General features: G+C 32.4%; 2 protein-coding genes across 8 annotated transcripts; one reads left to right on the top strand and one right to left on the bottom strand.

Moving 5' to 3' along the window:
* Positions 1-50: 50 nt before the first annotated feature.
* On the bottom strand, positions 51-6,565 carry LOC123716714. Of its 3 annotated transcripts, XM_045672580.1 has the most exons (6): positions 6,374-6,565; positions 2,504-2,648; positions 1,217-2,238; positions 866-1,066; positions 499-618; positions 51-426 (listed from the first exon to the last, which is right to left on the bottom strand). In XM_045672580.1, exons 3-6 carry the CDS (start codon positions 2,205-2,207, stop codon positions 197-199), a joined length of 1,542 nt encoding a protein of 513 aa, XP_045528536.1. In that variant the 5' UTR covers positions 2,208-2,238; positions 2,504-2,648; positions 6,374-6,565; the 3' UTR covers positions 51-196. The 3 variants fall into 3 exon arrangements, with proteins under 3 accessions (XP_045528536.1, XP_045528535.1, XP_045528534.1); XM_045672579.1 differs by lacking the exon at positions 2,504-2,648; XM_045672578.1 differs by lacking the exon at positions 6,374-6,565 and having other exon boundaries at positions 2,504-3,159.
* LOC123716713 (sphingomyelin phosphodiesterase) lies at positions 3,304-22,844 on the top strand. Of its 5 annotated transcripts, none has more exons than XM_045672577.1 (13): positions 7,018-7,243; positions 12,829-12,916; positions 13,193-13,671; positions 14,278-14,509; positions 15,008-15,168; positions 16,789-16,961; positions 17,224-17,418; positions 18,244-18,497; positions 18,942-19,051; positions 19,690-19,874; positions 20,963-21,145; positions 22,100-22,151; positions 22,505-22,844. In XM_045672577.1, exons 1-12 carry the CDS (start codon positions 7,235-7,237, stop codon positions 22,119-22,121), a joined length of 2,091 nt encoding a protein of 696 aa, XP_045528533.1. In that variant the 5' UTR covers positions 7,018-7,234; the 3' UTR covers positions 22,122-22,151; positions 22,505-22,844. The 5 variants fall into 5 exon arrangements, with proteins under 5 accessions (XP_045528529.1, XP_045528530.1, XP_045528528.1 ...); XM_045672575.1 differs by having other exon boundaries at positions 7,019-7,243; positions 20,963-21,154; XM_045672573.1 differs by lacking the exons at positions 7,018-7,243; positions 22,100-22,151 and adding an exon at positions 3,304-3,678 and having other exon boundaries at positions 20,963-21,154.
* Positions 22,845-22,854: the final 10 nt, after the last annotated feature.

The following is a 22,854-nucleotide window of genomic DNA, read 5'->3' as shown; positions in this document are numbered from 1 at the left end:
TTGGGTGTGAAACATTAAAAGTTCATAATGTAAGAAATATGTGAATTTATTTAAAATTTATATTATGTGATGTGTAAAAATAAATCCTTAAACTGCAATTCATATTCTTATAATACACTAGGTGGGGTTGTAGAATCAATAAGTGCATAACTAGAAATTTGTCAAACAATTTAGGCAGTTCATAGTTAATATTACTTTAAGAGCACTGTATTTCGTCCGTATTATCGCCACAATCGTCACGATTATTACATCGTAACTCCAATGAGACACAGCGTTGATTAACGCATTTCAATTCATGAGCACCACAAGCCGCGTCACAACCATGGGGCTCGTCACTTCCATCGGCACAATCGGCGAAACCATCACAAAATCGCGATGATACAATGCACTGGCCATTGTTGCATGGAAATTGATCATCAGAACATTCTGTAATCATATATATTTTTAGAATGCATGCGTGAAAAGTCACAAGCAAAAGCATTTATACGAATTACATACCCATAGTACAGTTGACTTCATCAAGACCGTCCCAACAGTCAATGACACCATCACAAAGTTTTTTATTTGGAAAACAAGATAAAGAATGTCCACAGCGAAACTGTTTCGTTAAATCACATTCTGGGGATAAAAATATATATTTATTTCTTAAACACTTTTAAATAAAGCTTAACACTTATGCAACTACTGCAGCATGCTTTTTAATTTGTCTTTAATTTGATTCACCATACGGTAACATTATAGTATTAAAAAATATTAATATTACAGATTAGATGAAATTTAACTTTGTTAGAAACTACACTTAGGACAAAAAATATAAATACAAGTAACACCTATGGCAATGTTTACAAATAAAAAAATTTATTACCGCATTGTTTTTCATCAGATCGATCATAGCATTGTATGGTGCCGTCACAACGAGCCCCAGCTGACACGCACAATCCGTTGCGGCAACGCCAATCTTGAGGTGAGCAGGTTTCCAATGTTAAAAGACGACAAACTCGTATTCCGCGTTTCTTATCCACTAGTTGACATGCCTCAGTTTCTAGAGCGCAGAGACCACCGCAACCTAATAAAAAATAAACCTCTTTATCAATTATAATCCAAATATCTTCCTGTAGAACTAATTACAGAACTACAACTACCAGTAAAAATATAACTAAACCGATTTAACTGATTAAAGTGAAGTATGCTGTTAAAATTAAGTTTGTTAAATTACCTGTAGGGTCTTGAATGTCAGTCGCTATTTTGCATATTGATGTCCCACTTTCTTCCTCTAACATACACACTTCATTACTTTGGCACCCACAAAACTTCTGCGACAAATCCCTATTAATTATTTCTTTTGGCAATTCCCTTATCGGTTTTATTTTCGGATAGGTTTTTATATTTTTACGAATTTTTACTATAGCTTCGTTTACAATTAATTCTGTAGTTGATAGTAATTTATCCGTAGTTGATTCTATGACATCAATGTAGGTCGTCGAGTTTGAGTGAATATCAATAATAGATGAGGACGTTTCATTCACATCCACATTTACACTTGGCACTACGGTTATGCTAGTTTTATTCTGTGCACGTATGAAACTAGGAGTAGAAAAATTAACTAAAACCAAACATATCACGACTACAGCCACAATCATTACACTTATTGAGCAAGCTTTAAGTTGAGTCCTCTTCTCTGTCAGACTTTCAGTTGACGCAAAATTAAGGATAGACCTGAGACCTTTGAGGCTTTTTCTTAGCCTACGCCTATCTAAATTACTATTCGCAGAATTGTATGTGGAACAAGTATATTTTTGGCGGAAGCTGCTATCGACCTGTCTTGAAATCGAAGGAATGTTCCGAGCATCATCGTGTTCTTCTTCAATTATAGCAAAATGTTCGTGTAAACTAAGTTCAATATTTTTAATAACATTTTGATTGCATTTCGGAGTTGAATGGTTTCGAGGCAAAAAATTTGGATCAACGCACGGTGATGTTATTTCGTAATTTCTTATTTTTCCTGTACAAGTGTAACAATTGGATATTGCCCTGTTTTCAATAAACGGTGTTTTTATTATCTGCCTTCTCAATTCACTATTGGTCCAAAGTTGTGAATTGTAGAGAGTTTTCCAATCTGTAGAATAATCATCTGTTCCACGATCAGTTTGTACTGTGTTTTGGTTTGAATTACTATTTGATAATGTCATATTATTACTTATGATCATATATTAATAGATGTCATCTCCGTAACATTATCTGCAAAATACATATCATGATATTAAATAAAATCAATTAAATATCTGTAAAGTATGTTATTAATAAATAGTAATTTAATTATATTTTAATAAGATAAACAATAATGCGTCAAGTAGATACCAAGTAATCAGAACACTTCCAAGTACAATTCTAGGTCATTACTTGACTGTATATTAAGAGTTTAAAAAATATTACCCAAATAAATATAAACACTGATTACATTCAGCAATATTGTTAACGAGAATATATTTAATATAATACTCACATGTTATTCAATGTACTTATAGCATTCAGAGTACGACTTTACGCATGTAAGTACTGAGGCACTATAATTGTATAGCTGGACTGCCATGTATCGGACTACCGTTGCCTGTGACAACGTCTAAACAACTTTGCCTCCAGCACCCTGACTAGTGAGCATGTACCGTAATACAAGTTTGAAAAGAGACAAATATTGTGTCATAAGCCATGTTAAAAAGAGACGTAACAAGGGGTTGGCAGTGTGTGGTACACAGGTGTTCACTGAAGAGTATTATCGTTATGTTTTTACGTATGCAACTGAATGACCATCTGTCCTCATTGCCACCCTCAATTGCACTTATAATAAGAACGCTATAACGACAAGCTATTTGGGGTAAGGGCTTAACTTGATCGCACCAAGGGCAGTGTCAATTACGATCATTAATTATCGAAACATAATACGATCTTTTAAATTCATAGGCTTTGGCTTAAATTACATTAAAAACATATTAGACCGGGTCTCTAACGTATCTTTTTTACAAGACTTAGTATTTGAAATGTCTTTTTGGTCAGAAATTTTATCATCACGTTAACTTTTCATCAAAAACCAGCGAAGGCATATTTATAACTGATCCTACCTATTGTTTATACTCAGTCAATTCAACTAATTTATAATGATTGTTTTAATAACCTTGAGTTCCAATTACGTATAAGCGCCTCAGTTGCAATCATGTAATTAGATCCTGCATAGATCATGACAATATATTTTATAATCACATTTCCTATCACAATTCCGTGGAACATATTGTTAATGCGCGTTTTACGGGCATTGGAGACTGCGGGGTTGCGTATCGCGACTGCAATACAAGTGCAAGTGCAATACGCAGCATCGCGGTTGCAGCGGAGTCCGTCACAGCAGCGGTGCGACTGGTATCTAGTGGCTATAGCCTCGCTGCGGGCTTCGGTCCACAGAAGCCACAACTCTCACTGCGCGCGCCGAGAACGGTTGTAGCTCGCTATTATACACGCGACTTCAATAATTCAGTATTCTGCCACAGAGCAATCCACATGCGCGTTTCAATCAGTGTAGTTTCTCTCGAAAATAGTATGTGAATGCGACGAACTTCGAAATTTGGTGAAGTGTGTGAAAGTGTCGCGAATAAATTCTTGATGAGATCCGATTATTTTTTATAACTTAAGGTAAGTTGAGATTTAATAATACGCGTTAGACACGAAACATAGACAGTATTAGAACCGATTCTTAATGGATTTTACTGTTGGAGATTGAAGTTCTAAGCAGTGGGTCAACAAAACCGTGATGGCCCACTTCTGGTTTACGCGACATTCAATGTAAGCTATTAGGCATACCTAACGTTTCATTGCTCGACATTCCGCTGACGCGTATAAGTAAAAAATAAAGACTCAAGTACACAACAAATAAAATAATTGACTGAGGAGAAACAACTTTTCCTGAAAAGTAAATGTTGCGTGATCAATTTCACACGCTGTATTTTTGTCTCGATGTCATCGCATCGCTCTACACGTAACGAAATTATAATTTGGCGGTTACTTAAACAATTTTTTCCTATTATACATTTTTTTCTCACCACAATATAAAGGTCTTTTTGTTTAAACACTAAATTATTGTTTAGATACGTTACTGAAGTTAGACCAGCTTTTGATACTATAGTAAATATGCGTTAATTAAGTTATTTCATAGCACTATTCTTTTTTATGACTCACTTTATATCATAAATATCGTATAAGTCACATAAGATAAATTCCTTTACTTAAATACAAAGTTTTATTAGAAATCTTAAAATATCTAGGGAACGTCATTTCCTGAGCAGCGATCAAATTGTTTGTATCCTCTTGAAAACGGCTTTGTTCAATTTTTATTACTAATTTTGACTTTTCTTATAAAATTTACTGCCAAAATAGATGTGTCTTGGTCCATTTTCCTCTTTTAATTGTTCGTACATTAATAAGGTGTAGTCTGCATTGTATTTATAGGCAGAATTACTTTGACTTTAGTCGTAATTTTTAATAATAACCAAACCTATTTTTATTTAAATATTGACAAGTTGTTCATGCAGTAAAGAATAGTCCTTCTGGAACAAAAACCAGCATATCCTTAACCAATGTTTAAAGTAGAAAATTCTAAAAACTATGTCATCCTTTAACAGTCATACCTACCTACTTTCTTTAGCTATCTAAAGGAGGTTAACGGTAAAATTGGATGACAATAGAATCACAAGTGGACATTGTTTTTAATATGTATTGAAATCAATACTAAATGTGCTCTGCATAACATTCTACATGAGACCTAACAATACTTGTAAATAAGGAAAACATGGAATATCCTTTTACAACTTAACCAAAAAAATATTCTAGTCGGAGTTCTAAACAACATTATAAATGCTATAAGACTTTTTTTTATTGTTATATCCCCTCATATTATAGTGCAATCCAAAACACGTTTATGCAAACGCAATAACGAACAGTGGCCCATATAAATGTGTCTTTAATAAGCGTCTTTATTATGTCACGATGAATGGCGAAAGTATGGCGGAGGTCAAGTGACACTTGTGAGAACCGTACAATGGCACTAGCCTGATGAAATAGATAAGTGCTGATTAATAGACCATAGCTTAGAAGAATTTTCAATTTTTAAATATATATTTATAGGTTTGATCCCGTTTCTTGAAATATGTAGATTATTCCTTATCTATCCTTATTCCTCAAAAAATTAGTCTTTACTTCAGAAAAGATCACTTGCCCTTGGTATTGTAATTATTCTTTGTTGGATGTTATATCTGATTGAAAGTAATGGAAAAAGGTACTTTTGTTTTCAATACGTTTTTAGAAATAGCTGAAATAGCCGAACAAACACGTGATTCACGCGAAAACACGGCAAAGGGATTAAAAATGCACACGCATGAGGAATCAATTAAATTAATAATTGCTCAAACATGCAAGCATCTCGAACTAGTTCAATGTCAGCAGTAGTCCTTTATTTACATTACAGTATTGTAATTTCCGATTAAATCTCTTTCTATCTTAAGATTTGTATATTGAATATTTACTAAATATCCAAAACCTAATTTATTGGTACATTTTTATATAACAAAATGTATTACACTTTTGTTATACTAACAAATTAGTTATAGTAACATAGGTACTCTTACCTTTAGTAGGCATCAGTCTCACACAAACAAGCATTCCCCTCAATAAAAGAAAGACAACTATTCATTTATAATAATAAATAACTGTAAGTTAGTACGAAGTTTTTGTGAGAAAAATAAATTAAGAATATTATTATTTATTAGTATAAGGGAATTTTGTAATAAAAAAATATTAATCCAATTAATTAATTGAGTTAAGTTTTCTTAATTACTGTTCATTATATGAGGCATATTTTGATTAAATATTTAATGTTATACTTTTGATTGATGTTCTATTAAATTTACCGATGTAATTAGGCTGTATTCTTTGTATCGGTAACTAGGTTATCCAATTCTTTTTAACTAATTATTGATCTAATAATAATTCTAATTAGGTATTTGTCAAGAAACAAAGTCAAGTACATCACGCGATCTAATGACGTCTTAGATAAAGATTATTAAAACAATTTTCTTTGTCAATATGTCATGATTTAGGTTACAGTTATTATCTTTGTAGAAACGGAGGTCAGCATTGATTTTTACTATATTTTAACTGGGGATGGTTGCAATAATATTAAGTCTACTACCAACTGCCGATATTACTTATCGTGTCAGCGTATAAGAAGTTTATTATTTTACAATTTATATGACGTCTAAATATTAGTTTGGTGTTTTTTGTTACGAAATAGGTGAGTGACAATTACGTTTATTTAAGAATTGAAACAACTTACCTTCTATAAATGTCCAATCCAATATTTATTTTTGAACAGCTAAGCACAGATTGTGAATTTTTATTTTATGTGAGGATGGTCCTTTTATTCTTAATGGTTCACTTATACGTATTTGTTTATGACACTCAAACAGTATAAGCAATAGGTGCCTCGAACATTGAATAGCAAATGAGAAAAACTTCGCACGTTCACTGTCCAATAACGTTCCTTAATAAGATCAGTGATCACATTGTGATATGTAGGTGACAATTAAATGTTACTTTGGTGTATGAAATTAGCTTGATTTTTATTTCACCGTTATTTATGATCTATTTGAAAATAGTATTTGATCTGAAAAGAAAATAATAACAAGTTCTTACCAAAAATTACCGTAACAGTTATTTATGTAAGAACATTAAATAACTAAATTTGGTATAATTTTTTATGTATCGTTCGCGTGAAAATTTTACTTATTACATATACAAATCTTAACGTAATTTGTTATCTGTGTGTCTATAGTAATTTAAAAAAATTAGTCAGTTGATGTTATAATAAATCAAATTAGGTATCTAAAATCGATGACGTAATATTTCTTTTTAAAAATATGAGAAATCTTAACGAGAATCAGATTTATTCTGAAGTTAATAAAGAGTTTCTTATGTTAGGGTTGATAAACTATGTGTCGACTGTGAAAAACTTTCGCGTCTATAAGTGTGAATATATCACAAATAACGTGTTTTCTGCTTAAAAGTGAGACATGAGAAAAGTAAAAACTAATAAGAGACGTGGTCAGTGTTCAAAATATGTTATGTGGAAGCTGCTAACGAATATAATAGAAGTGCATTCCTTTGAGAATGTAATGCTGTACAATAGGAAATCTGTATGGAGAAAGTGAGTTCGATGAACTAAACGAAAGTATGTATCTGCTGGAACAAAAGGGAGTCTGGATTGCGTTTAAAATATGCTTTTTGCATCATGATTTTTACTTACTTTAGGATTAAAACAGATAGACACATATTTAAAACAGATCATTCAACATTATTTTTAATATCGATTTTTTATTTAGTTACTAATATAGCGTACTTCCTCGACAATATAATGAGCAGTAAATATCTAATTCATACGGCCGTGAATATTTCAAACACATTCATCGTTTTATAAAATATTATAGTACTAAATAGAAAAAGTATCTATTGGTATATAACAAAACCATCTACATTATGCCGATGTTAGTAATTTTATTAACAACCTTAAGACAAGTAAAAAATTGAATTGACACAACTTAATTACGTAGAAAAAATACTCAATTAACATTCCCAACTTAATTACAATCAATCTAACTACTTTTTATTTAAGTTTATTTTTTAAGTTACTTACCTCTACTAAGTACTACTATGCTCTCTCTCTTCTTAATTTCTGTAAATCAGTGCTGCGATAGATATAGTGACATCAGTCCTAATTAAACCGATTTAGTTATAGTTACCTATTTAACAATAAGTTCTGACAATTAATTATAACACAGGTATATTTTACACTTGTTTATTCAGAGCTTTCTCTACAAGCTAATATGAATCACTTTGCAACCACGGAGTACAAATTTCGTGACCGCAATGGGTAATTCAAAATGTCTAGTCTGCAATTTGTAATTTGCTTCTATCTTCAACATCTCGTGTTCCTATTTAAGTAATATATTTTTTTTACTTCGCCTTCGTAATACTTCGTCAAATATTTTATATATATTGTTTAATATCAAGGGATGGTCATTACGAGTAACGTTAAGAAGTTTATCAATTTTTATAACACTATTATCAATATATTAAGTTTATTATCACACACTTAAAAGTACAATGACTAGAAAACAACAACGATAAATGGGATTATGTATTGGATAGTAGAAAACTAAACCAGTGCTAGATGTGGGCTAAAGTAAAAACTATCATGTATTTTCTCTTGTAATACCAGTATACAGAATTACATGTATGTATAAATAAATAATTTTATTTTTTCTTCTTTCTATTTAAATGACAGTTTTCTCTATTATTTTTCGTAAGCTTGTAAAATCTCCGGTCATTTAGGCTGCGTGCTCCCGAAAACAAATATTTTACCTAGAAGTAATGCATAGATTAGACATGCATTAGGAAAATCACTATATCAATGTAAGATAAAGTTATCATTTTTCATAATAGTCCCGTCCGAAATTAGAACCAAACTTATGTTCTTCGCGTATCCTTTTCCTTAACGTGTCCGCCATAAATTGAGAAGTTCTTTTATGTTGAGTTAAAAGTGGCGGGTTTCCACACAAACTACGTTGGTACTTTGTGTTCTTATTCTTTCTCTCGCTCTCGTTCTTCTCTTGTTGATTGAAATATTTATATTATATTTTTAAATGATATAGTTTCTAAAGCTAAAGCTAAGCTTTAGGCTCCACGTGTATGAAAACAGGAGAAGATATTATATATTTTAATAATTATATTCGTATTTAACTGACCGATAAGAAACGGTATGATTAGAAAAAACAATAAAGAGTTATGTACCGCTACATGCATTGTAACTGTTTACAGCGCCACAATCTATGCGATATCTCATTAAAATATACACCAGTATTATATAACCATAGAATTTAGATTTGGTGAACTTAAACAAGTAGCCAAGTTTGGAGAGTGAATGAAAGTAGTCGAGGCAAAGCGCGGTACTAGAATGGATTTTTCGAGATCTAAAATTGATTCGGTTTGTTAAAAGCTGTAAATTAACTTTATACTGGTACAAATTTTGATTTTAGCAAATAAAACAGGATGCTGTAAAAGGAATCTTTAGCCTATAAAGGTTTAAAACACTGAATTAAAAAGAAAAGTATACACATACAGCTACGAATCATACATTAGAATCAGTCTTGATTAACGAACAAAATACGTAGATCTATAAACTGGTATCATAGATAACTAAAACATACATCAATTACCGACCAGAGTAAGGCAGGTAAATATAATCAGAGCCATCCAAATAACCATAATCCATCCTACGAAATTTCGAAAATGTATAGGAGACATATATATCAGTTGCAACCACAATAAAATTAATTTTTGCATCTAAACCAGCTAATGATTTTGGTCTGTGTGAATAAATGAAAATATTATTGATCTACATTTTTTTAAAGGAAGGGTTCGATAAAATATCACATATCAAATTAATCTTTAATTATGTAAATAATTTAATACGACCTAGATATTAGCTAAGTATTGCTGGGTATGGAATTACAACAAGTATACAGCCACTGTGTTACATACAATTAAAGTAATATATATGTTGGCTTTATTGACAGATCCGCATTAAATTGACACGTTATTAATGCGGAAATGCCTCTTAATATACGCTGTATCTTTTTTTCTTAGTTAAACAATTTACCTAACTATACCTACACAATCCATTTACACATATAACAGGAATTTTCCTTTTAACTAAAATATTCAGAGATTTCACATAACAATAACAAAAAATACTAGGGGTGCTGAATAAAAAGAGAAACTGAGTATGACGCAATTGCCTTATATTGGATGCTATGTTTATTTTCTAAAGCTATAGCGCTGTTGCGTCGTCTTGAAATTTATGGCCCTTGAGATGTTCCTTAGGCCGCGGAAATATGTAAAAATCAATCACCGGTGAATATAGACGATGGTCCAAGAATTCAAAGCCAGCTTCTTGAATAGCAGCCATAGCAACTCTGGATTTGTTCGCGGGGACGTTATCTTGGTGAATCAAAACTTTATCGAGTAGTGTTTTGCGTATTTCATGTGGAAAAATTGTTTTTTTCTGCCTATGAAAAAAGTCCCCGTTATAGGCTCTATGATTAAGGTATTCGATCTTTTCTACCTTCTACCCTGTACGACTGTTTTTGTTTACGGGTCAAAATGGTGAAGCAATGTTTCAAAGTCGAAAATCAGACAAGATCTTGTATCAAACCCAAACAGAGCATTGTGAAATCATTCTTGTTTGTTTCTGCGCGTCGGAAAGAATTCTGAGCACTATGTTACTTTTTTCATACCCAAATGGTTGTGTATAATACACTTCTTATCAAAATCTTTATATCTTCTGCCTACAGTTGAAACATTGTGCTGTAACTCATCGTTTGTTCAGTTACTACTGATGTAGGTTTCTTCCTCGCTTTTACTCAGAACACCAAAAGCGTGTGGAATGATAAGGAGCATGAACTCCTAATATTATTCTAAAGTCTTGAATTCACTTGTGACTTTTGTTTCGAAAAACAGAAGACAATTTATTGCTTTATTATTATTACTATATCTAATGACTGGGTTATGAGTGCCAGTGTTTATTTTTTACTTCCAAGAAGAATGATCCGCATTATCACTATTTATTGGACGCCTCTCGTATTAAAAAAAAACAGGAAAAAATTGTATATATCGAATAGCTGCTTTTGTATTAAGAAAAAATTAACTATATTCATATAAATATGATTTGCGGAAGTTTGGCTTATACATCGCAGATTAACCCACCGATGTTATAAAATTAATCCCGGCAACTTCTAGATACTATAAGAATACTTATAACGAAAGAAAACCTAACCTAATACAGAAATATCGACTTTGTTTATGTAAATATTAGAGCTATTCAAATCTTACAAGGAAAGCAAAGTGAGCAACGTAGGTTTTATTTGATTAATATTTGGCCCATACGTAAGTAAACATATTAACAAAGTTGCCACAATAACTTAAATATTAACGTGTAAGTAAGGTGCACACAATTAGAAAAGAAAAAGTATGTACATAAAATTCATTGCAAATATTACTTTAGTTGACTTATTAAGATTTCGCCGTATATACGACAAGAATCGAGTCTCAAATCAGCTTGTGTTAAATTAATTAAAGGAAAGAGATCTAACAGTGAACGTCACGTCGCAATATCAATTTGCAAATAAGTTATTGTGTGCGCTTCAGTGCAAAACGTGCGATACCGGCGTCACTTTCTTTCCAGCAAAGTCAATGAAGCAAGGAGAAAGTGGCGACCTCCACGTCCGTATTATAAAATGCTGACTCACCGACTTACGAAAATCGCCAACTGTTGCATGATGCCTCATCTGGTTACATCTTGCTATACACTTTCCTTTAACGCACGGTTCGAATACTATGGAAAATTCCACTTGGAAATAGGATTTATTTCACGATCGTTGTTGCAAAACAGAGAAGTATATGATCAACATGTAAAATTTAATGCAAATACATATGTAATAACGATTAGTTACCCCAACTACATTTAATATTTAGTGTAGACATGTTCTTTGTATAACGGCAAGATTCCGATTTGTAGAACAAATTAAAATCGGAAGTAGTTTTTAATAACAAAACGTTATATTATTGTTTCTTATGTTTTTACAACCAATTTTTACAAATGTACTCGGCTACTTTGTCTTCATTATGCGTAGAGAGAGATTTCATTTTAAATGCAGTAAATGGGTAATTACCATCCCACATCATTTTTTACCTTATTATATTCAAAACATACGGTCTAAATTATGAACATGTACCCATGACACGATTGCGTTAGTGCGGGTTACATTGTGTTTATGAAATAATTGGCTAATGGTTTAGAAAAATTCTGCAATAGGATAAACTAATTTATCTTACTGATATGCTCTATACACTCATATTTGTATGCGAAGTTTCTGTCCCGCCAAAAGTATTAAGCTATTTCTCCAATATAATTTCAGAATGTAAATCTTTCAACGAATATATTTGTATTAATTAATATGGCAAATAAGTGATTTGTTAATTAAATGTAGGCTCAAGTCAATTTAGATTCTTTTTTTATTAATTGTACCAATCTTTAACACTTTTCATAACCAGTAGGTACATATGCCAGTCTAGAGGCACGTTGCGTATTCAATGCGGTAATACAACTTTATATATATTTTCCATAATTTAAATAATAACATGTCGATGAGATATCGGCAAGGTCATTGAACCAGTAATTTTATAGTCCTTATCCTTATAAGAAATATTCATGATTTTGACGCCATAAAAATCTATCAGTTATTATATTTTATGACATAATCCGTTGGCCTACTTTCTCTTAGATTATAGTGGGAAAAGGATTTTTACGAGACATTTTATTGCGTTTGGCGATTACAATAAACTATAAGTTAATTTGAAACGTTTATTTACAACCATATACTAAATTAAATATATTAAAAAACACATTTACCGATGCACTATTGGCGATATAAATTATTTCTTTAGAAATCCCCAAGAGGAAGGTTAATTATTCCACAATATTTGAGTACGTCCACATAGTGCTATTTCGTACATCGGACGACCTCGATGATTAAAGAAGTGTCAAATGTCAAATTAGCTAATACTTCTTCACTAAATTCCCATCGAGGAATCTTTATTTAATAACGAATTTAAAGTAAGTTTTTTTCCTTTTGGACACATATGCTCATAAAACAAATTACAATTCATTTACAGATTTCCTCTACGCCCCTAGTCATGGTTATTAGATTACCATGGCTTCTTCAAGCAGTAACTCTCGGCCTCACAATAACCTTAGCATCAGGTATGTTAATATATATAATGCTTCCTATATTTATTACATAAAAAAACAATCGAATAGCCTTATATACTTCCAATATGATTTACAACATTCTTAATTTGATTAAATAACCTAATAAGGTATATGATGTTAATTTTTATTTTCACTTATTAGGTACTAATTTCTTTCACTATTTCATTAATTTATTTTTGAAGCAGTTTCTTAGGATTTCCATTGCATAACCAATTTCTGTGGGATTCCATATCAACTTTATTACATTTATGATTTTTCCCCTCACAGGTAATCCATTATTTTTACAAACAGGCAGAAATATAAAACCGGTTATCAAATGGAGTCAACCGATGGACACCTGGAATTGGACAGAAGAGCCTCGCAATGACGAAGCTTTATTTTCGCCATCTAACTTTACCCACAAACTACCTCCTACAGCCAATGAAACGGAACTCATAGCACACATGGCCGCCTTAAAGCGAAATTATTCTCGACTTCTTTGGGATAGTGATAAGAGCAGTAATCTGCCGCTTTTCGTCGATAAAGCGCTCAAGCTGCTGAACCTAAAACAAGTTTATTACGAAGTGGAACATTCTGTTATGTCAAAGGTTTCATGCACAGCGTGTAAGGCGGGGGCAGGCTTGTTACAACATTATATGCGGCTGGGTAAAAGTAAAGAGGAGATAAATAAGATGATTTATAAATTTTGCGTCTCGCTGAATATACAATCAGCCAGAGTCTGCGATGGAATTACGCGGCTATTTGGGGTATACATATAATCTGATATTTAATCGCATTAATTGTACAGCATAAAATATTGATTCTTTTTTGAAAAGTGAAACTTCTTGATCGGCATCGAAAAAAAATTTACCGTAACATTTTTTGGTTACGCGTTACGCGCCATCTTTTTCTTGTCCCTGCCACGGTTGATTTGAAGAGATTCGAAGCCAATAATAACAATAATATATATTAACGATAACAATGATAGTAATAATTCTATTACAATTAATGAAATTCTGTAATAATCTTAGTAGTAAACAGGTAAAATGAAATAATTGTATTATTTGTATTCATACCTATGATAAGAAAATCCTTTTGATAAACTTTATCTAATTTTAACTTTATTTAACCAATTTCGAAAAATTCGAATCAATTTTCGAAAAATAAAGTCATGAAGACGTTTCACTTCTTACGTGTGTACACTAGTACACGCACACATTTTTTTAGTACTCTACTCGCTTATATTTTTCTGTTTGTTTAAAAAGTACTAAATTGTTTGTTACAGGGTTTTCATAAGATTGCTTTGCTTTGAATTAATTGCTTAGTGAATATGAGGCTTTTTTTAACTCTATAATAACAAGAATAAATTTCAGAGTGAAGTAATCTACGTTCTAAAGCGAGTGACATATGGCCCAGACGAAATATGTAGTTTCGTGATTGGCGATGCTTGTGGCGATGTTTATAACCCGTACCATGAATGGGAAGTAGCTTTCCCGCCAGTGCCAAAGCCGCCGAGACATGATTTAGAAGCGCCGATCGAGAAAGCGCCGTCGTTTAAAGTACTGCAAATATCTGACACTCATTTCGACCCGTACTATGCTGAAGGTAACCCTTTGTGCATCTTAATTTAAGATCTGCATTTGTTTTATATAATTTATCAAGTAGGTATTAGCGTACAGTGCTATGTGTTCGATATTTTGGTGTAAAAGTGTTTTCTATTGCATACATTTAGACAGAAAAATGTATTGATCACTTAACACACGACTTCAGTCCGTTATCAATATATCATTTTACCACTTATACAATTATTGATATACCCATAAATTATATTAACCAAAAATTACAAGTCTATTAGATATTCAGTTGCTAAACGAGTACATATAAAGCGAAAAAAGGACGCATTCCACTGAATAATGTATACTTGTTCGTCTACTTTAGAGAGTTGTGCATCGGACCTTGATTGCATTGTTAGAAACGCACAATGCGTGTAATCGGAGGTCCTGGGTTCGATTCCCAAACAAGCTATTTTGTATCGACACAAGCTAACATGTAAAAGGGTCTTCTCTATCAACACCAATATTTTACTAGTGTTTTCTTGTTCAGGATCTAACGCAGAATGCAACGAGCCCTTATGTTGTAGAGCATCAAATGGACCAGCCTTGACCCCTGGAGGGGGCGCTGGCCGTTGGGGGGATTACCGGAAATGCGATACACCGAAACGCACGATTGACCATATGTTGAAGCATATAGCTGATACGCATACCGTAAGGCATTTAACTTAATTCAATGTAATGCAATACTTATCGTTTGTCGTACGAAATCTAAAAGAAACAAGTGGCGCTGCAACCTTTTAGGTGTGCAGGTGGAAACAAATACATTAATTTATGTATTTGTTTCCTTGATAATTTGTTTTTTCTAATAGGCAAGTAGGTGATCGGTCGATCGATCGATCGATCACCTTCTGTGCCTCATGATTTACCGGAAGCATGTCTGCTTTGACTATATAAGCTCGTATAAAAATAGTAATATAAAATATACTAGTATTTCTTTTAAGTATATCTAATCAATCATCAGAGCCGTGTTGGCCTAGTGACTTCAGCGTGCGACGCTCAGCCCTGAGGTCGTAGGTTCGATCCCCGGCTGTGCACCAATGGATTTTCTTACTAAGTGCGCATTTAACATTAGCTTGAACGGTAAAGGAAAACATCGAGAGGAAACCGACTTGCCTTAGACACAAAAGGTCGACGGCGTGTGTCAGGCACCGAAGGCTGATCACCTACTTGCCTATTCAATTTACAAATGATCATGAAGTAGATATAGAAATCTGAGGCCCAAACCTAAACAGGTTGTAGCACCATTGATTTTTTTATATGTAATCAATATATTCAAACAAATAGCAAAAACGGTAAGTAAGTACGTCTTCTTTCTATAGAATTGGGGGCATTTGGACAAAAGTTTCTATAGAATCTTGATAATATAGCGCCTTGACACAGGTTGTCATAAAAAAAACCAAGCCTTTGTAGTAAATGTTCGCAAAATACATTGATAGGCAGCTGGTTCCACATACCAAGTGGTGCGCGAAAAAAAAACACCACTAAGCTAAGCTAGTCAAGTCGACTACAGTAAAATAAAAAGATGTATATTGATGAAAAAGGGATTGCTTTTCATTTCTAAATAGTTGACCCTACGATGAAGTATGTCTAACATGATACCGTACGTCATGTAGAATGTGCTAAGTTAATTAATGGCGTCGTAGGTCAAAGTATCTATTAATTGTTGTTAAAATGGTTGATACGATTCTTTTTTATGTTTCCAGTAATATAACAGTTGAGAATATAGTATTGTCTTTTGTTAAAATAGCTTTTACACATTAAGAAAAACACTTTTTGAACGGATTAAAGCTACGTATTATTATTAAAACTTAAAATTGGTCACCGTGACCACACACGCTGAAAAGCACGCGAAACGTCGAAAAAAAAATTTAAAATTTTGAATTATGTAAATGGTTTTAAGTTTTAATAATAATACATAGCTTTAATCCGTTCAAAAAGTGTTTTTTTTAAAGTTGATAATATGTTTTATAATAAATATTTATATAAACTTCTCTATAAAATAATAAGCATCAATATAGTTCTCACATAAAACTCTATAGTACTTAAGTACGTTTTTACTTATGTCACTGGCAATCATAGTATCAGCTAGTAGGACTGAGCACATCGGTTCCCCAATTTTAATTTTAAGGATAGTCACCATCAATATATTAATCCCATCAAATCATGCATAAAAACATAAACTCACTCACTTGTATTTAATGACTATTGTCCGTAAAATCGATATGGGAACTGGTAATAACGTTTGAGTTAGCCACTTAATATTTCTTGTAGGACATTGATTACATTTTATGGACTGGGGACCTGCCACCGCACGATGTCTGGAATCAGACGAAGGAAGAAAATCTTAAAGTTCTTCAGGAAACAGTCGCCCAAATGTCAGATATGTTCCCTGGTGTACCGATATTTCCCGCCCTTGGTAATCACGAATCATCACCAGTGAACAGGTAATTATTTATTTTTTTCATATTTTGTTATTTCAACTCAATTTTCACGTGATTTTTTGTATTATTGCCTTTTTGCATCTTCGTTCATACTTTTACTTAATAAGATTGTTTTTTCTTCTCTGATCTCTAATCTATCAATAAACAAAAAATTATCAAATGGTATCAAAGGGTATACAACCCTTGTATTGAAAGCATAAAGATAAAATACATCTACCTCTTGGTTGAAAAAATCATTGTAATTTAAAAAGCTAAATTCTTCCAGTTTTCCGCCACCATACATATCATCACCGGAGTCTAACATAGGCTGGTTATATAATGAGCTAGATGCGCAATGGCGAAGGTGGTTACCCGCTGGAGTCTCTCACACTGTTAGACGTGGTGCCTTTTACTCGGTCCTTGTAAGACCTGGATTCCGCATTATATCCCTCAATATGAATTATTGTAATAATAAGAATTGGTAAGTACGATTCTAGATCCCAATGTGAATGATGGTCTCTCAATAGTGAGCTACTGCTTAGTCGAAAGATTAGTTTGCTACCGAAAACGTAAAAAAACTTCTTCTTAAGTTTATAAAATTTTAAACCAATAAAAAATAAAAAAAATAAACCGATTAAAAAGAAAAAATTAAAAAGAAAAAGTTAAAACAAAGTCAAAACCAAAGCCACAAAATCAATCACTAAATAATTACTATACAAATACTATCGAGCTTTTGGCTTTGTTAGTGCCCAGTTTTCTGGGTCCATTCCCGGATGTCGTATAAAATATTTAAAAAATTGAATATTTCATACTACTTCTTTATGTTCTGTTAAAATATACCAGAAGCGTATTTTCTTTAATTATAAGGAAATAAATTTGTAGAGAAGTTAAGTAAAAGTTAAAGTAACGGAGAGACTACCATTTCCGTGGGAACCATGTAACAATAAGTGCGAAATTATATCTAATCGTGTAAAAATACCATCTTAAGCCATATTACACTTTGTATTTGTAAACGGAAGCTGTTTTTGTTGCCTATAAATGGAAATTCATTGTAGTAACACCTTTTGAAAATATAATTGTTGCATTTAGTAAGGTTAATGAATCAGTTACTATTAGATGAGCTTCTTGCCCGTTTGTCCCGTATTTATAAAAAAAAGTAACGTGTGATTTCACTCCATTATCAAAGGCCCTGGTACACCATAATCGCTTTGTGGTTCGTATAATATTTACAAGATAAAGCTCGCTCAGAGTCCGAGATGAAAATTCGAGTCTTATAGATTTTGCATCTTCGATTTTGATATTTAAGGTGGCTGCTATTAAATAGTACGGATCCTGCGACAGAATTACAATGGCTAATATACGAACTTCAGTCAGCTGAATTCAGTGGAGAAAAAGTTCACATAATTGGCCACATTCCACCGGGACATTCGGACTGCTTGAAAGTTTGGAGTCGGAACTATTACGCTATAATTAATAGATACGAATCCACGATAACCGCACAATTCTTTGGACATACTCATTTCGACGAGTTTGAGGTTTTCTACGATCCGAATGATTTGGGTAAGTGAAGAACGTGATTTATCTTACCTAAATTTGAATTAATTTTAATAAAAATCAAGTCTTGCAGATTATAAATAGGTATAACTTTTATTATTTATAAGTGATATCTCTTAGGTTAAGACACACGACTCATTCGTGTTAAAAACGTTGCTTTTGACATACGGAAGGCAAAAGCCAAGTTTTTAACGCTCGCACTAAGTAAACCTTCAACTAATTTGTTGGCTTTTCTTAAAATAAAGGAAGAAAACTACGCTGCCTAAATAATACTCATTCAGAAAATTTTAATATATAAATTAGTTCAAACAGAATGTAGCTTTCAACAAGATTTAATAATACCACTTGTATTATTAGTAGTTGTATTAGTGATCAACGAAACCTCATTCACATTATATTTAATAATAACTTTTGAGAAACTTGTTTTTTCGAATAAAAATTTTCTTTCAGGCAGAGCCACAAGTGTAGCATACGTCGGTCCATCGGTTTCGCCATATTATGATTTAAACTTAGGATATCGAATATACTATGTTGACGGGGACCATGACGCTACAACAAGGGTAAATTTTATAAAAATATTTTATTTCAAGACATACTTTATGAATTCTCTCTGATTCTTTCTTAACAAATTTTTAATTTCTTTTAAAATCGATAATTTTTTTCTCCGGGTGTAGACCCCTTTAGTTAAGTCCTATTACTATTTATAATTTATTTTATAAAAAAAAATAGCCTTGGATATAATTTGTCCTTAAACACGTCGAGATTTGTCTGTACTATTAAAGAATACACACTAAATATAGAAACAGGAATAGACACAGATCTATAAACAATTTGCTGTAGTAAAAAATAACGACTCGTAGCAATTACTGCTAGTACTTCAGGTAGTAGTTAATTACGTTTAAACACTTTTTAACGTATATAAAACGAGTGGCGCGGCAACTGGAGATTTTCTTTTTTGTTTCTTGATCACTTTTTTTCTTAACTAGATAATAGTCGGTTACCTCGCGAGTTGTTACTCCACCGTACAAGCGAGTGTTAAATACGGTTAAAATAATATGAAAAATAAAATAAAGAAGAATACAAAAAAGGAAATGTCCATTGACGCACTTCAAGTTATAATAATAATATAATGCATTTATACCGTTACGAAATTGTATTAAAATACGTAAATCACGCACAACTTTCATTTATTTTTTAGCTGGTGGTTGACCATGAAACATGGATTATGAATTTAAAAGAAGCAAATTTGTTTGGATATCCCATTTGGTATAAATTGTACTCGGCTCGGTCGGCGTACATGATGTCTGCGTTACGACCCGAGGACTGGGACAGATTCATAGACAATATGACTGAGAAGGAAGACTTATTTAATTTATACCATAAGTAAGTAGCGAATCTAACAGATAGAATGAGATTTTTTTTGTGTTTATCCCGTATTGCAATATGTAGGTATCTCTAGTGACAATATAGTAAACATTATCTACAATTACTGGATAATGTATTGCCATATAATATAGTTAATAATTTTATTGTTATTTATTATTACCTTTTGAAAATCAAACTTAGGTTTGATTTACGTGTTAGAGTCAGTCAAGTCAAGTCTTTTGAATAAAAATATATTTAAAAATCGAAAAAGATGAAAATCTTTTCAAAAATGTTATTCTTTTGTAGAAAAAACGACACTAACAATAGAAAAGAATGTGTGCGTGTACTAGTGTACACACGTAAAAAGTGAAACTTCTTTATAACTTTATTTTTCGAAAAATTATCTGATATATTATGCAACTTTACAGAAATTGGTTAAATAAAGTTAAAATTAGATAAAGTTTAACAAAAGGCTTTTCTTATCATAGGTATGAATACAAATAATACAATTATTTCATTTTACCTTATCACTACTAAGATTATTACAGAATTTCATTAATTGTAATAGAATTATTACTATCATTGTTATCGTTAATATATATTATTGTTATTAATGGCTTCGAATCTCTTCGAATCAAGTGGTAGGGACAAGAAAAAGATGGCGCGTAACGGAAAAATGAGACGGTAAATTTTTTTTCAACGTCGATAAAGAAGTTTCACTTCAAAAACTAAAATGTTGCCTATAGCTAACTCCAGAGTGTCGGTTTTTTGTGACGATGTGCGCGCGGATCGTACAAATTTACTCATCATTTATCCCCAACGCGCCAAAGTACCTATAACAAAAATTTTGTTCCCTTGAAAACTGAATAATTTAAAGTTAAGAAAACAAGCGCCTAAACTCTAAGCTGGTTTCAGGTTATTTTTAATTTTAATGGGTCCCAGAGTAACAATTATTGAATACACAGACTATTATAGAATAGCTCTTATTTAGATAAATAATATTAAAACTTCGTTTGCCATATTCTTTATATAGAACAATAAAAATAATTTATAGTTAATGATTTCAAGAGACTTGGCTCCATAGAGTACATATCAATATATTCCAGGCATTATTGGAAAAACAGTCCGCGTCGTGGCATATGCGATGGGGAATGTCGAAAGCGATTGATATGCGACGCACGCTCTGGCCGTTCCCACGACAGGCGCGCGTTATGCGTTAACATAGAAGCAAGAATAGATGGGGCCTCTCCGACTCCCCAAACATGGCGCGCCTGGTTCTACAATGGCCTGTCCGTCTCGTGAGTTGTTATGCACTTCGACTCATTCGCTTTTATCGTATTGCTTTATCGATCTGTACATATTTTGCACTTAGTATAAGTTGCTGGTGGTACTTTTTGTGGATTACAGATGAGCGTTCTGATTGACTACTACGTCAAATCATCTGTGGACCAAATAAGCGCTTTTTGACGTTACTGCACCTAGTAATAGTTTTTGTAAATACGCACAAATCTTAGGCACAAACTATATAAACAATTTAAGAATTATCTGTCTTATACTACTAAGTCATATTTTTAGGTTCTCTTAGAGATTGCTGAAAACAAAAGCCGGTAACCAGATGTGACTTACAGCTTGCCTGTAACACACTTAAAATTTAGAGTTATTAGTTTGCGCCCAATGTTAGCCTAGTGGTTTTGCGTGCGAATCATGGTCGAACGATGAAGAAAAACATCGTGAGGAAACCGGCTTGTCTTAGATCCAAAAAGTCGTCAGTGTGTGTCAGGCACAGGAGGCCTACTTACCTATTATATTGAAAAATGATCATAAAACAGATACAGAAATCTGAGGCACAGACCTAAAAAGGTTGTAGTGCTCCAAAGACAAAAGACGATGCCCGTGCTTAATAATGTCTCTGAAAAATCGACGCCTTTTGTGCGCAGACTTTATAATTATTTTTTAAATAACAATCGCTTAAGAATTTTTGACCCTAGGTATCACATTGTTTATTTTTAGTAGCTATTTTAAAGTTCAACATAAATAAATGCAATCGACGAGGCATATCGTGGGCGTATGTTACCTTAAATTTGAATTGCACCGTGCTTTAAATATTTAATATACATATAGTGATAAATAAGGAAACACTGAGACAGTAAAAGTGTATGCTTAGGATCTTCTAAGTGCAACACAATCGGGAAACGAGGGTGGTTATTAAACTATATTTACTAATAAACTTTTCTATCTCACAGACCAAGTGTAGAGCAAGTTTAGCGGTGGTGGTTTTCAGATGCAATATACGAGGTTTGTTTGATTGCTTAATCCTTAGCCTTAATCTCAGGAGTGTTTTTCTACAAAAATGATGAATTTTATGATAAATAAAAATCTAAGTAAGTTAAACAAATTTAATTTTACTGCATAACTAAATGGTTGACGGTGGCACTCCAGCACAGGTGGCGGTAGGTAGAAATATTAAGTTAATGCTTGTACTCTCCTATACAGTAGTTGTTAATTTGTATATAAGCTATGCAATTTCAATTTCAGTTACTTTTATATAAATTTCAAATTATTTATTATAAATACAATTTAAATGTTTCTTACTTACTCGAAATTCCTTACCACCATATGTATTTTATTGTTACGTTATTTTTTTCCAGAATGTCGATGCTCATGCAGATACCTCAAGTGGCATACCAGATACCAAAGTTTGTAATGGGGCTCGGTTAATATAAACACAAGTCAATTGTCACCACCGGACACGTTTCTTAATTAACAAATATTTTTACTATTTAAATGTCCGCCGACTAATTACTTTTTAGAATAAATCATTACAGCTTTAAATATTGGTGCCTTTCCGAGGTTATTTTTATATTAAATGTCAAATTATATAAATGCCATCATATCTTACCGGTGGTCACATTTTAGTAATAGTTTAGTATCGTAAGCGTCTATTTGTACATATCGTCTGTAAATGTTGTAATTAAATTTTTGTTTGTATATGTGTTAA

The sequence above is a fragment of the Pieris brassicae genome, chromosome 11, assembly GCF_905147105.1.
Source record: "Pieris brassicae chromosome 11, ilPieBrab1.1, whole genome shotgun sequence".
Classification (NCBI taxonomy): domain Eukaryota; kingdom Metazoa; phylum Arthropoda; class Insecta; order Lepidoptera; family Pieridae; genus Pieris; species Pieris brassicae.
This window is presented reverse-complemented; position numbering and strand designations above follow the sequence as displayed.